At 40.2% G+C, this 15,091-nt stretch overlaps 1 protein-coding gene across 2 annotated transcripts in view; it reads right to left on the reverse strand.

Annotated features, from left to right (window-relative positions):
* The window catches only part of TRDMT1 (tRNA aspartic acid methyltransferase 1), an 81,460-nt gene that overhangs the window by 30,874 nt on the left and 35,495 nt on the right, over nt 1-15,091 (reverse strand). For both annotated transcript variants that reach the window (XM_089693705.1, XM_089693704.1), the window contains 2 exons: nt 10,279-10,355; nt 3,362-3,433 (listed from right to left, as the gene is read on the reverse strand). In XM_089693705.1, coding sequence (XP_089549831.1) covers nt 3,362-3,433; nt 10,279-10,355 — 149 coding nt within the window. The remainder of the gene's footprint in view (nt 1-3,361; nt 3,434-10,278; nt 10,356-15,091) is intronic.

Consider the following 15,091-nt stretch of genomic DNA (forward strand, 5'->3'; position numbering starts at 1 on the left):
CTGCACGCAGAGAGCCACAATGTCATCTCATCAAGAAACTACTAGATCAAAAAACACATGTAAATGATAATGATCTGCCATAAAAGCAGCTAAAATTAAAAAAATAGCCCTGTGACCATAAAAGCTGACCAACCGATCCTTCCTAAATATTCCACTTCCAATCTGGATGATTTGTAACTCAGCTCTCATATAAAGGGCCCCTAAATATTCCCCTAAATACCATCACATAGTTAAATAGTTAATCTGCCTGAAAAAAGAGAAAAGTCCATCCAGTTCAACCATAGAAAAAAGTTGGAAGTATGCGTAGTCTATATGTATACATATTTGCCTATAAAAAGCATATGATACAATTTCAGAAGAAGACATATAGGAGTTGATTTACTAAAGGCAAATAGACTGTGCACTCTGCAGATGCTCCAGAGCTTAGTAAATGAGCTTCTTAGTAACTGATGACTTCTATCATCTAAACATGTACAAGCAAAAATTCTATATTTTTATTTTCCTTGAATGTGATTGGGTATTCTTTGCAAAGAGAAGTTTTACTTTATTTACTAAGCTCTGCAGCAACTTTACTTGCAAAGTGCACAGTGTATTTGCCTTTAGTAAATCAACCGCAATGTGATATAGGCAGCAGCAAAAGCCAAGCACAGTAATTTGCAGCTTCCTGTAGATATGCAGATATTAATAATTCTATAAAAATTCACATTTCAAGGAGAAAAGCTTTCCTTTCAGCAGCTGCAGTCGTCATATAAGAAAAACGTGGAAACCATTTACTTTAGCCTGTAAAGCAGCAGATGGACTATAGCAATTCAAAGACAGATGGAAATCAGTCCAGTAGTTTTACACCTTCAATCTCATCATGCTATATAGCACATATTAACCATACAAAATTCTACTTTGATGTGTTTTTATATACAGTATACATGTGGCACCCCTACATGGTTATAAAGAGCCTAAGGACCATCTATGTATAATTTCATATATACTGGTAAATATGGATTCTTATAAATTCATGTGGAGGACGAGATCATCAATTTTTGTAATCAATCAAAAAAGTGTCCGGCTTGCAGTTGTAGTGGTCAACAAGAACGTGTTCACAGATGAATAAGCCACTATATACACATTTTTAAAAATACAATAGTATTTTTAATTTCCCCGAGGCAGTATTTTTATGCCCCGAGGCAAGTATAGTTGCAAACAAAATAAGTTTGCATATTCCATAAATACATATCTACACGGTATTGTGCAAACATTTTAGGCAGGTGCGAAGAAATGCTGTAAAGTAAGAATGCTTTCAAAAATATACATTTTAATTGTTTATTTTTACCAAATTTACAAAATGCAAAGTGAGTGAACAAAAGAAAAACCTACATCAAATCAATGTCAGGTGTGATTATCCTTTGTCTTCAAACCAGCATCAATTCTTACACTTGCACACTTGTACAATGTCAGGGACTTGGTAGGATTTGAGTCAGGTGTATGATTAACCAGTTATACCAAGCAGGTGCTCAATTTCATATGCAGGCTGAAATACATTCATTATGTGAAACAGAAACAGCCGTGTAGGAGGCATAAAACTGGGCAAGAAACAGCCAAACTCTGTTACTAAGGTGAGGTTGTGGAAGACCATTTCATGTCACAGGTCATACACCATGCCAAGGACAGAGCACAGCAAGACACAAGATACAGCATCAGCAAAGTCTCTTCCAGGCAAAGATTTCAAAGCAGACTGGGGTTTCAAGATGTGATGTTCAAGCTCTTTGGAAGAAGCACAAGGAAATGGGCAAGTTCGAGGACTGCAGATGTAGTGGTCAGTCAAGGCAACTTAAAGACTCCCCCCTCCCCCCTTATACTTACCTGAGCCTGATGTCGATCCAGCACTGTGCAGAAGAGTTCTGGCTCTCCTGCCTCTGTCCCCCCTCATTGGGCAGATAGATAGCAGGGGGAGCCATTGGCTCTCGCCCCTGTCAATCTAGTCCAGTGATGAGAGAGCAGGGGAGCAGGGCTAATAGACACAGACAGGGAGGCTCAGGATCATGCCTGCCCTAAACGAGGGGGGTGGAATCAGCCAGGAGCGCCAGCAGGGGACCAAAGAAGAGGAGGATCGGGGCTGCACTGTGCAAAACCAATGTTAATAAGTATAATATGTTAACAAGTATAATATTTTTATTATTTTAATTAAAAACAAAGCTTTAATATCACTTTAATGCAGCAGATGAAAGACACATCATGCTTACTTCCCTTCAACATTTAAAGATGTCCAGCAGTGGCATCAGCACAGAACTGGAAAAATACAGTGGGACCCAGGTACACCCATCTATTGCCTGGAGAATTCTGGCCAGAAGTGGTCTTCATGGAAAAATGCCATACCTCTGACATGGAAAAAAGGCTAAGCAACCCAATTATGCACAAAACCATTGGAATTGGGGCGCAGAAAAATGGCAGCAGGTGCTTTGGACAAATGAGTCAAAATTTGTAATATTTGGCTATAGCAGGAGGCAGTTTGTTCACCAAAGGGCTGGAGAGTGTTACAATAATGAGTGTCTGCAGGTAACAGTGAAGCATGGTGGAGGTTCCTTGCAGGTTTGGGGCTGCATTTCTGTAAATGGAGTTGGAGATTTGATCAGGATCAATGGCATCCTCAATGCTGAGGAATGCAAACAGATACTTATCCATCTTGCCATTTCATCAGGGAGGCATGTGATTGGCCCCAAATTTATTCTGCAGCAGGACAATAACCCCAAACATACAGCCAATGTCATTAAGAACTATATGCAGTGTATAGAAGAACAAGGAGTCCTGGAAGTGATGGTTTGGTCCCTACAGAGCCCTGATCTCAATATCATAGAGTCTGTCTGGGATTACATAAAAGACAGAAGAATTTGAGGCAGCCTGCATCCACAGAAGATCTGTGGTTAGTTCTTCAGGATGTGTGGAACCACCTACCTGCCGAGTTCCTTCAAAAACTGTGTGCAAGAGTACCTAGAAGAATTGATGCTGTCTTGAAGGCAAAACATGGTCACACCAAATATTGATTTGATTTGGATTTCTCTTCTGTTCATTTACTTTTCATTTTGTTAACTTATAAAAACGCACTATACACACTATTTCTGAAAGTATTCTTAATTTGTAGTATTTTTTCACACCTGCCTAAAACTTTTGCACGGTAGTATATTTTGAACAGGGATGCCAAAAAGTTTTCTATATCAAACTAGAAAATCTTTTTTGGTAACATTTTTTCCAGAAATGGAATCATCCTCTTAAGTATCTTAAACAGTATTATAAAACACGTTACAGTTATTCTGAATTTATCACTCTGTGTTTAAGCCAAGAATAAACTTCAAAAAAGCAGACATTGTACCTTGGAAGGACTTCCAAAACATACAGGAAACTCTTTGCTCTGGGGTCAGACACGTCACCTTGTAAGCCTGTCCTATCGAGAAAAATTAAAAGAAAGAACATATTTATAATTTGGTAGTCAACACCTTCTTTCACTGCAAACACATTAAATCCGTGTACAGATAAACATAGTTCAAGTCAAAATCAAGCCAAAATGAGAGTACAACTCCTGGCAAAAAGCATGGAATCACCACTCTTGGAAAATGTTCATTCAATTGTTTAATTGTGTAGAAAGAAAAAACAAACAATCACACACATGCCTAAAAACTATTTTCATTTAACATTCCGACCTTCTGGCTTTAGGAAGCACTAGGAAGCAAAAAATAAAAAGAAAGAAAGAAAAAATGTAGGCATTTGTAACTGTTTTTGCAGATCAAGGAAAGGAAAAAAATATGGAATAACAAAATTCTGAGGAAAATTTTATGGAATCGCCATGTACTTTGCAGTTCTAAAACAAACATCTGCATCAGATTACATTTGCTAATTAGTCTGCAGTTAAAAAAGAGTGCTTGCACACCTTGGTGAGCTGTTGCACCAAGCTAATTGACATGAACCATGGCTCCAACATTGGAGATGTCAGTTGGAACAAAGGAGAGGATTGTAAAACTTCTTCAAGAAGGTAAATCATCATGGAATGTTGCAAAAGGTGTTGGTTGTTCCCAGTCAGCTGTGTCTAAAATCTGGACCAAGTACAAATCAAATGGGAAAGTTGTAAAAGGGAAACGTACTGGTAGACCAAGGAAGACATCAAAGAATCAAGATAGAAAACCTATCCGCTTTCCCGCCACCCTGTAGCAGAAATACTACTACAGGATGGCAAGGGTGTGCAAAATCACGTATATACGTGATTTTGCATTTCCGGGTAGGGACGGCCTCGGCTGTCAATCACCAGGTCTCAGCCAGTGATTACTCGCTGGCACTTGGTGATTGCCGAGTATTACTGATGGGGGGAGGGAGAGAGCTGTATGTAAACAATACAGTTCTCTCCCCTGTCAGCTCCTGTATACTGCTTTGTATGGCTCTGCATAGCACAGCTTACTTACTCTGAAACAGCACACAGTTAACCCTTTGATTGCCCCACATGTGAACCCCTTCCTACCCAGTGCCATTAGTATAGTGTCGGTGCTTATTTATTAGCACTTATCACTATATTGGTGTCACTGGGGATGACACCAAGTCAGTTCCCCCCAGTCTCAGAATGCCCACTGCAGTCCCGCTATAAGTCACTGATCACCGCCATTACTAGCGAAAAAAAAAAACAACCCAGTATCTATACCACCATTTGTAAACGCTATAACTTTCCAATGTAAACCAATTAATTTACACATATTGGAATTTTTTTTTTTTTAGCAAAGACATGTAGCAAAATACAGTTTGGCCTAAATTTATAACGAAATTAGATTTTTTATATTTTTTACCGGGCATGTTTAATAGCAAAAAGTCAAATATATAGTTTTTTTCCTCAAAATTGTTGTCTTTTTTTTTTACAGCGCAAAAAATAAAAACCACACAAGCGATTAAATACCACCGAAAAAAAGCTCTATTCGTGGGAAAAAAAAGGACAAATTTAATTTGGGTGCAGTGTTGCATGACCGCGCAATTGTCATTTAAAGTAACGCAGCGCTATAATGCAAAAAATGGTCTGTTTAGGAAGGGGGGTAAATCCTCTAGAGGGAAAGTGGTTAAAGCAATGCCTTGAAAACAGAAAATGCACCACAAAACAATTGAGGAACAAATGGACAGAAACTGGACTCAATGTCTGTGACTGAACTGTAAGACATTGCCTAAAGGAAATGGGATTTACATACTGAAAAGCCAAAATGAAAGCCATCATTAACACCTAAACAGAAAAAAAACAAAATTAGAGTGGGCTAAAGAAAAGCAATCATGGACTGTGGATGACTGGATGAAAGTGATATTCAGTGATGAATCATGAATCTGCATTGGGCAGGGTGAAGATACTGGGAATTTTGTTTGGTGCCGTCCCAATGAAATGTTTAAAGATGACTGCCTGAAGAAAAACATGGAAATTTCCACAATCACTGATGATATGGGGTTGCATATCAGGTAACGGTACAGGAGAGATGACAGTCACTAAATCTTCAATAAATACACAAGTTTATATTGATATTTTGGACAATTTTCTTATTCCATCAATTGAAAGAATGTTTGGTAATGATGACATCATTTTTCAGGATGATAATGCATCTTGCCATAGGGTTAAAGCTGTGAAAACGTTCCTTCAAGAAAGACACATAATGTCAATGGCATGGCCTGCAAATAGTCCGGACCTCAATCCAACTGAAAATCTATGGTGAAAAAATGGTCCATGACAAGGCTCCAACCTGCAAAACTAATCTGGCAACTGCAATGAGAGAAAGTTGGAGCCAGACTGTTTGTCGATAGTTAAATTAATGCCTCAGAGAATTCAAGCTGTTATAAAAGCCAGAGGTGGTGCAACAAAGTACTAGTGGTGTACTGTAGTGTTTTTTTTTCATGATGCCAAAATATTTTCCTCAGAATTGAGTGTTCCCATATTTTTTCCTCTGCTTGATCTGCAAAAACAGTTGCAAATGACTACAGTTTTCTTTCTTTTTTATTTTTTAAGTGTTTCTTACAGCCAGAAGGTTGAAATGTTAAATGAAAATCGTTTTGTGGCATGCCTGCGATTAGTTTTTTTTTCTACTACATAATTAAACAATTGAATGAACATTTTCCAAGAGTGGTGATTCCATACTTTTTGCCAGGGGTTGTAGTAGAGAATGTACCGAGAGTAGAGAATAGTTTGAACATGTCAGGTTTGTATGGCTGTCTGGGCCTTTATTGGGGCGATTCTCCTTAATTCACGATTAATTCATTGACGTCATGAAGTGGGAGGAAATCAAATTGGAAGATTCTCCCTGTGTTCTTGCACTGTCAGAATGTTTGATTTACCCGCACTTTCATTCCTGGTGACACTGGTGATCAGGACAAATAGAGAGAGTGATTCTCCCTAATGGAGACACAGACAGTAATAAAACCTTCTTTGTGCATTGGCTCATGGTAGCTCTACCATGCAGCTCATTCTATTGTTGTATTGTGCTCCTTAAAACAACACCATCTTTTTCCAGAGCAGCCTGTTTTTCTCTTGAGGTTGCCTGTGGGTTTTTCTTTGTATCCCAAACAATTTGTCTGGCAGTTATGGCTGCAATCTTTCTTGGTCTACTTGACCTTGGCCAGGTATCAAGAGATCCCAGAATTTTCCACTTCTTAACCATTAGCCGCCCGGCCAATGGCCGTTTGGCGGCTTCAGATGTGTCTCTCCATTCCGGGTGCACGCCATTTGGCGTGCTCCCGCACATGCGCCATTTGCGCGAATGCAGAGCGGCGCAGCAGTGCGATCTGTCACCGGCCGTGCACCTCGGACACGGCCGATGACAGATCCGAGTACCGGCTCCCGTTGCTGGTACCATGTGACCTGCTGTGACCAATCACAGCAGGTCACATGACAGTTGTATACATGGATGGCTTCATTCATGATGCCATCCATTGTATACTAGTGCCTAGCTGTGAATGGTCACAGCTAATCACATGCACATGTCATGTGATTAGCTGTGACCAAATCACAGCTAAGCACAAAAAAAAAAGAAAAAGCTGAATGAATCGATTTCATTCAGGTAAATGCTTGCTTATAGCAAAGTAATTCTTTGCTATAAGCAAATTGTGTAAAAAAAAAAAAAAAAATACTGATCACTTCCCCAAAGTAGTACAATGTTACTATGGTAACATTGTACTACTTTGGTCATAGTAAAATATAAAAAAAAAAATCTTAAAAAAAATTTAAAAAAATGTACCGTATTTTCCGGCGTATAAGACGACATTTTAACCCCTGGAAATCGTCTACAAAGTCGGGGGTCGTCTTATACGCCGGGTGCTGTGCTGAAACCTTACCGTACTTCCGGGTTGACGCTACTGCGCATGTCTTCGGCAGCAGTAGACGATCGCGGATCACCATAGCTCGCAGAACTGCATGAGACGTCGGATGCAGCAGTGCTCGATTGAGCTTGACTGAAACTGTGATATGCAGAGAAGGGATACACAGTGATTCTGCGCATGTCACAGTTTCAGTCACGATCAATCAAGCACTGAACGGCTGCATCCGACGTCTCATGCAGTTCTGCGAGGAATGGCGATCAGTGATCGTCTACTGCTGCCGAAGACATGTGCAGAAGCGTCAGCTCGGAAGTACCGGTATGGTACTGCTGCATCCGACCTTGTCCCCTTAACTTCTATGAGATACGGTAATTAATTATTAATATTATAATGTCTGTGGCAGTTCTGTGCAATTTATGGTATCTTGGAGACAGGCAGGGCTGGGCAGGCAGGGAGAGCTGACCCACCCAATCCAAGCAGGCTTTGTATGCAGTGTGCACAGTGTGCACAGAAAATACTGGTACATTGCTTGCCGTGATTGGTTGGAAGAGGGGGGTAGTCTTATACGGCGAGTATAGCCCAAACCCTATATTTTAACAGGAAAAGTAGGGGGGTCGTCTTATACGCCCAGTCGTCTTATACGCCGGAAAATACGGTAATAAAAAATTAAATATAATAAAAAAAAAAATATATATATATATATATATATTTTTTTTTTTTTCATACTGTCACCAGTGTCCCTGTTCACCGCCATGCCAGTTATATGATGACGCTGTACTGCACTGGTGACAGTATGTAAAAAAAAAAAATAGTGAAAATAATTTTTTTAATTTTTTAATTTTCCGAAAAATTATGACAAAAAAATACAACTTCAAAAAACTCGCCATGCCTCTTATGAAGTACGTCGGACTGTCTACTCTGCAAAAAGGGGTCATTTGGGGATATCTGTACTATTCTGACATTCTTGGACCTCAAGAAATTAGATTGGCTGTCAGTACTTCAGGATTGATCAATTTTCAGATCTATACCATAGTTTGTGAACTCTATAACTTTCCTACAAACTAAAAAATACATCCTAATTTGGGTTATTTTCACCAAAGACATGTCGCAGAATACATCTCGGCCTAAATTTATGAAGAACAATTATTTATTTGTAAACTTTTATAACAGAAACAAAGAAAAATGTGTTTTTTTTTCAAAATTTTTGGTCTTTTTTTGTTAATTTAGCAAAAAATAAAAACCCCAGCGGTGATTAAATACCACCAAAAGAAAGCTCTAGTTGTGTGAAGAAAATGATAAAATTTTAGTTTGGGTACAGTGTTGTATGACCGCGCAATTGTCATTCAAAGTGTGAGAGCGCTGAAACCTGAAAACTGGCCTGGGCAGGAAGGTGTAAAATTGCACGGTATTGAAACGGTTAATAAGCGATTGAACAGTACTGACTGGCATATTGAAAGCTTTGGATATCTTTTTATATCCCTTTCTATCTTTATAAAGTTCCATTACCTTGTTACACAGGTCTATTGACAGTTCCTTTCTGCTCCCCATGGCTCAGTATCTAACCTGCTCATTGCATCCACATGAGAGCTAACAAACTCACTGACTATGCACAGACACTCATTGCAATTTAAAAAGCAACATATGTGGGAAATTAACCTTTAATTGCCATTTTAACCTGTGTGTGTCACCTTGTGTTTCTGTACCAAGACCAAACATTCCAGAGGATGCAAACTTTTGATCAGGACCATTTGGGTGATTTCTGTTATCATTATGACTATGTGATAATAAATGGCTTCCTCTAATCACTATCCTTAAATAAAAGACAGTTTTTTAGCATGATCAGTCATATTTTCAATATCAATACCAAAATGTCACGATTTCTGCCAGGGGATGCAAACTTTTGAGTACAAATGGAGAAACAAAAAAAGGGCGCACCGACCTAGTGCATTATCGTTTAAAATATTTATTGAAAAAATAAAGTATCATACTCACAATAGACATAAAAACACAGGCATGTCAAACTAAATATTTTAAACGATAATGCACTAGGTCGGTGCGCCCTTTTTTTGTTTCTCCATTTGTACCCAAAAGTTTGCATCCCTTGGCAGAAATCGTGACATTTTGGTATTGATTTTGAAAATATGACTGATCATGCTAAAAAAACTGTCTTTTATTTAAGGATAGTGATTAGAGGAAGCCATTTATTATCACATAGTCATAATGATCACAGATATCACCCAAATGGCCCTGATCAAAAGTTTGCATCCCCTGGCAGAAATCGTGACATTTTGGTATTTTTTTTTTCTCCATTTGCATCCAGTGTATTTGGACCACCCTGGTCTGTTGAGGGCAGCAGCAGTGCATATTCCAGAAAATTCCAGAACACTCCTATTGGGTCTACTGAGTCTTTTCCTAGCGCAGGAGAAAAGTGTTTGTTGTACAACTGTAAATATACTTTACGTTCACCAAATAGTCGTAACATTATCACAGTCCTGTATATAGCCTGTGCAGAGAGCAGAGCTATAAAAAGTACCCTGCAGCTCTACCCACTACAGGCTGCCTGCAGAAAACTACAGAAGGGGGTGGAGACAAGACCAGTCACCATGTACAAGAAGAAAGAGCAGCAGTGACCGGTCTGTACTGCAGGAAGCTCCTGCACAGAGGCAATGTTTCATGCTATATTACTACACAGATCTTAAAAAAATACACAATAAACATCATGATTCAAATAACAGCACACATGTCCCTTGTATTTAGACAATAATTGCTTACCACAGAACTCATCTTTAACAAAATAAATGTTTCAAAATACTACAAAGAAAAACAACAGAGATGTACTTCTAATATTAACTGCAGAGGATCAGGAAAAGGTTTTCAAGCCTTGCATCAGAGGGTGTCTCTGTTGTTGAATCTACCCCACTATTTGTGTTTGGTACTGTTAACATATCCTTTATTTTACAAACCTACCGTGTAAATGGCTGGCAGGGTGGACTCATCAAGATCATATCAAACGATAAGGAATCCAATTCTTTCAGTGTTATTCCCTAATACAAAGGAAGGAAAAAGCATTCTGAGTCACAACCACGAATGTAAGGGCAAGTTTATAAAGGTTTATGGCATCTGAATAATGGAACCCATGAAAAGATCTAAATGGCTCTGCATATTGTGAGCTAAAGAGCAACTCCAGACACCAAGTACAATCATTCAATACACTGATAATGCTATCCAGGGAACATTAGAACTGTTTACAAGTTCATGCATTCACCAAGTTTGCTCTAAGCTGAGATTTATGTAAATTTCACATCACACCTTGCAGCTAGGTCAACTAGGCGTTCACAATACACTGAAGTCTATTCTAGTTATTGGTGCTAAACAACATCCTGCCCTCTACACCTCTCTCCATGCAAAACTGTTGACTTCAATAGAAACATTTAAAGGGGTTAAAAAAGAAAAAATGAATCATGGGGGATAAGCATACCGTATTTTTCGCTCCATAAGATGCACTTTTTTTCTCCTCCAAAAAAGGGGGGGGAAAATGTCAGTGCTTCTTATGGAGCGAATATGGAGCGGCCGGTCCGGTATTTCCGCTGCCGCCGCCACCGTGTCAGAATACTGGGCCGGCCGCTCAGCTCTTCCCTGCAGCAGGACCTTACCTGTTCCTCGGTCCAGCGTTGTACAGTCTTCCCGGCACCGGCATTTTTGGTGTGGGCACCCGGCTGTTATAGCCGGGTGCGCACTGCACATGCGCGCGAAGCGCTGCACTTTGTGAATGACCCGGTGTCTTCTGGGACACATGACAGGTCCCAGAAGACGCCAGGCCATTCACAAGGTGCAGCGCTTCTCGTGCATGCGCAGTGGGCACAAGGCTGTCAGCCGCGTGCCCACACTAAAGGGAGGACAAATTCAGGTACCTGCTCCCCCTCCCTCCCCAAAGGTCCGCAGTCTCTTGGTCATCCCCTGTACTGTCTGCAGTCTCTGGTCATCCCCTGTACTGTCCGCAGTCTCTGGTCATCCCCTGCACTGTCCGCAGTCTCTGGTCATCCCCTGCACTGTCCGCAGTCTCTGGTCATCCCCTGTACTGTCTGCAGTCTCTGGTCATCCCCTGTACTGTGTCCGCAGTCTCTGGTCATCTCCTGTACTGTCCGCAGTCTCTGGTCATCCCCTGTACTGTCTGCAGTCTCTTGGTCATCCCCTGTACTGTCCGCAGTCTCTTGGTCATCCCCTGTACTGTCTGCAGTCTCCGGTCATCTCCTGTACTGTGTCCGCAGTCTCTGGTCATCTCCTGTGCTGTGTCTTCAGTCTCTGGTCATCCCCTGTACTGTCTGCAGTCTCTGGTCATCCCCTGTACTGTCTGCAGTCTCTGGTCATCCCTGTACTATGTCCGCAGTCTCTGGTCATCTCCTGTGCTGTGTCCGCAGTCTCTGGTCATCCCCTGTACTGTCTGCAGTCTCTGGTCATCCCTGTACTATTTCCGCAGTCTCTGGTCATCTCCTGTACTGTGTCCGCAGTCTCTGGTCATCTCCTGTACTGTGTCTGCAGTCTCTGGTCATCTCCTGTACTGTGTCTGCAGTCTCTGATTATCTCCTGTACTGTGTCCGCAGTCTCTGGTCATTTTCTGTACTATGTCTGCAGTCCATTGGTTCAGAATATTTTTTTTCTTGTTTTTCACCTCTAAAACCTAGGTGCGCCTTATGGTCAGGTGTGTCTTATGGAGTGAAAAATACGGTAATTAAACTGCAAGAAGACAGGAGGTGTACAGAGTTATTATGTCTTAAGTGTTATTAACACCTTCCCACCTGGCCTATTGCAGATTGATGGCCGGGCGGGAGACTCCTTGTTGTGACTGGGTGTCATATGACCTCCTGTCAAAACAGGCCGCGCGATCTGTCACCGGCTGTGTACACGGGACACAGCCGATGACCTATTACTACACCAGCCTGTTGTCAGTGTCATGTAACCACTGTGACCAATCACAGCAGATCACATGTCAATTGTATACAATGGATTTCTTCTTGTCATGCCATCCATTGCATACAATTATGTTTTTAGCTGTGACTGGTCAAAGCAGTTACATGATACAGACAGGGCCATTCACAGCCCATCTGCAGCATGTGATCAGCTTTGCCCAATCACAGCTAATCACAACAAAAGACTGAAGGAATCAGTTTCATTCAGTAACAATGATTGCAAATATCAATTAAATACATTGGTATGAGCAATCATAATGTGTTGAAAAAAGAAAAATCCTGATCACTTGCCCAGAGTAGTTCAATGTTACTATGGTAACATTGTATTGCTTTAGTCAGTGTGTTGAAAAAAAAAATTGTAAAAAAAAAGAAAAAATAATGTAATAAAAAATACAAAAATAGAAAAAATAATACAAATTAAATGATTATTATTTTCACCAAATAAATGTAGCAAAATACATTTTGACCTAAATTTATGAAGAAATGTTATTTATTTGCAAAATTTTATAACAGAAACGAAGAAAAGTGCGTTTTTTTTCAAAAGTTTTAGGTTATTTTTTGTTTTATTTAGTAAAAAAGAAAAAACTCAGTGGTGCTTAAATACCACCAAAAGAAAGCTCTATTTGTGCGAAAAAAATAATAAAAATGTCATATGGGTACAGTGTCGCATGACCGCGCAATTATCATTCAAAGTGCGACAGCGCTGAAAGCTGAAAATTGGCCTGGGCAAGAAGGGGGTAAGAGTGCCCGGTATTGATGTGGCTAAAACCTTGTAAATGGGAAATTATATGCAGCATACTCTTTATATTTCCATTGTTTTACCCTTTTTAATTTGCAGCCTGTCTTTTCAAAAAAGCATTCACTGAAAGTCATACCCAATCCATTTCCGGATATAGGGTAGCTAGGTTGTCTTACAAAGATCTCCCTTGTAGTGCAATTACTGACTGACTTCATTCCAAATAATCTCCCAAGCCAGCACTGTACACCTGACGGTTGCACATTCCCTAATGGAAGTTTAAGGAAACAACGTGGAGAGGGATGGGGCATTGAGAGAGGGAATAGTCTTTTGGGAAACATTTCCCAATCCCACAATCTTCAACATAACCTTACAATATTTATTAGTCACATGGAGCCATGGAGAAATATTTTTTTGCAATGAGGGTTTTTACTTTAAAGTATAATCCTAGATTGTAAGCTCTAAGGAGCAGGGCCCTCTGTTTCCTCTTGTACCAAATTGTATTGTAACTGTAATGTCTACCTTCATTTTGTAAAGCGCTGCTCAAACTGTTGGCGCTATATAAATCCTGTATAATAATAATAATCTCAGCTCAGTGTGGTGACGAAGCTGATTTTGATACGCCCATCGGCGTCACAGATGGCCTCAATCCATTGAGGTATGCACATTACACACGGGTAAAACACAGAGTGCAGCGGAAGCAAGCGTGTCACCACACTGAGCTATTCATGGCATCTCACGGCAGCATGGTTTCCCATCGATGACTATTAAATGCAGTAAGGATGGGCCTTTATACATCCCGGTATTCGGCCACTTGGTGAGTCAACACACCCTACTATGTGCGATATGGCGCCTTTCTAATGACGGACAGTTACAAGTTCATAGGGTGAACATATCTCCTGCAAGGCCACACACCGGTTGTAAGGACTTTTTTCCGTTTGATTGGATCACTTAGGTCCACTTTGCAAACAGGGAATTGGTGTCTTCCTGCCAACAATTGCCACAATTTACTGCCAATATCTACCATTTGCCGCCATCCTTATTTCCAGAGAGTTGCCACTTTATACTCATGCATGTCCAAGGTGGTCTATCTTGTTAACCATTGAACTGAGTTGCATATTCAATGACTCCATCTTGGGACTATACACCACATTAATTCCAGTGAACAAGACTATCTGTGCAATTTATTTTTTGTGACACACTTTGGACTTCACGCTTATTAATCCGATTTGGCATTTTTGATCTGTTCTGGATACAACACCTTAATGATATCCTAGAAGTACACCTCCTTGTTGAGATTGCAGCTTAGCAGATGACAGGATTGTGTCGCTACCATTCTGCTAAACGTCATTTGATTTTGGCCATACCATGACGCCATTTATTTTTAATATAAGATTACACAGACAACGTTGTCTGGGACGAGGTGATGTGTACTAAAAGGTTTTTAATCCTCTTCTGTGTACAATTGGCAATTTTTGCATATAACTTTTGATAATAATAAAGCATTATATTTATACACTGGTTGTGTGTCAGTTTACCGCATTGTCCTTCTATGTAACCGCTTTGAACAGCTTGTTCACTTGATATTTTGAGGTTTTGGTTTTTTGGTTACTGAACAGCACTTAAGTTGTTTGGCAGAGCCTATTTAACTTTTTAGTACCTCCTGTAATATTTTTTATAATCTGGCACAGCATGTGGACAACCCTGTCAGGTTGTAAAGTTAAGGTTAAGGTTCAGGTGGGTGCCCGAGGGGTGGTAAAACCACGTTCAGCTGTTTTTACCACCCCTCAGTCATGTGTGTGAATAAGCCCTATAATAGCCAAATCTCCTGACTGGGGACACAGCAATAAAAAACCTGACTGTGGTTATAAACAAAAGCTCTGCTATAGGCTGTGTGCATTCCCATGATAAGTATTGAAGTTTGATTTGAGTGTACCTCCAGATTAAAACTTTATTTTTTACAATCTCATATTGTATGGCATAATGGACATATTTCTAGTTTAACTGCCTTGTATGCCTCCTGAGCCAATGAGCGAAGGGGCTCATACTTACTGGGTCTCTCTACAGGTGTCTACAG

The sequence above is a fragment of the Staurois parvus genome, unplaced genomic scaffold, assembly GCF_062004578.1.
Source record: "Staurois parvus isolate SC_StPar_1 unplaced genomic scaffold, SC_StPar_1.0 ptg000636l, whole genome shotgun sequence".
Classification (NCBI taxonomy): domain Eukaryota; kingdom Metazoa; phylum Chordata; class Amphibia; order Anura; family Ranidae; genus Staurois; species Staurois parvus.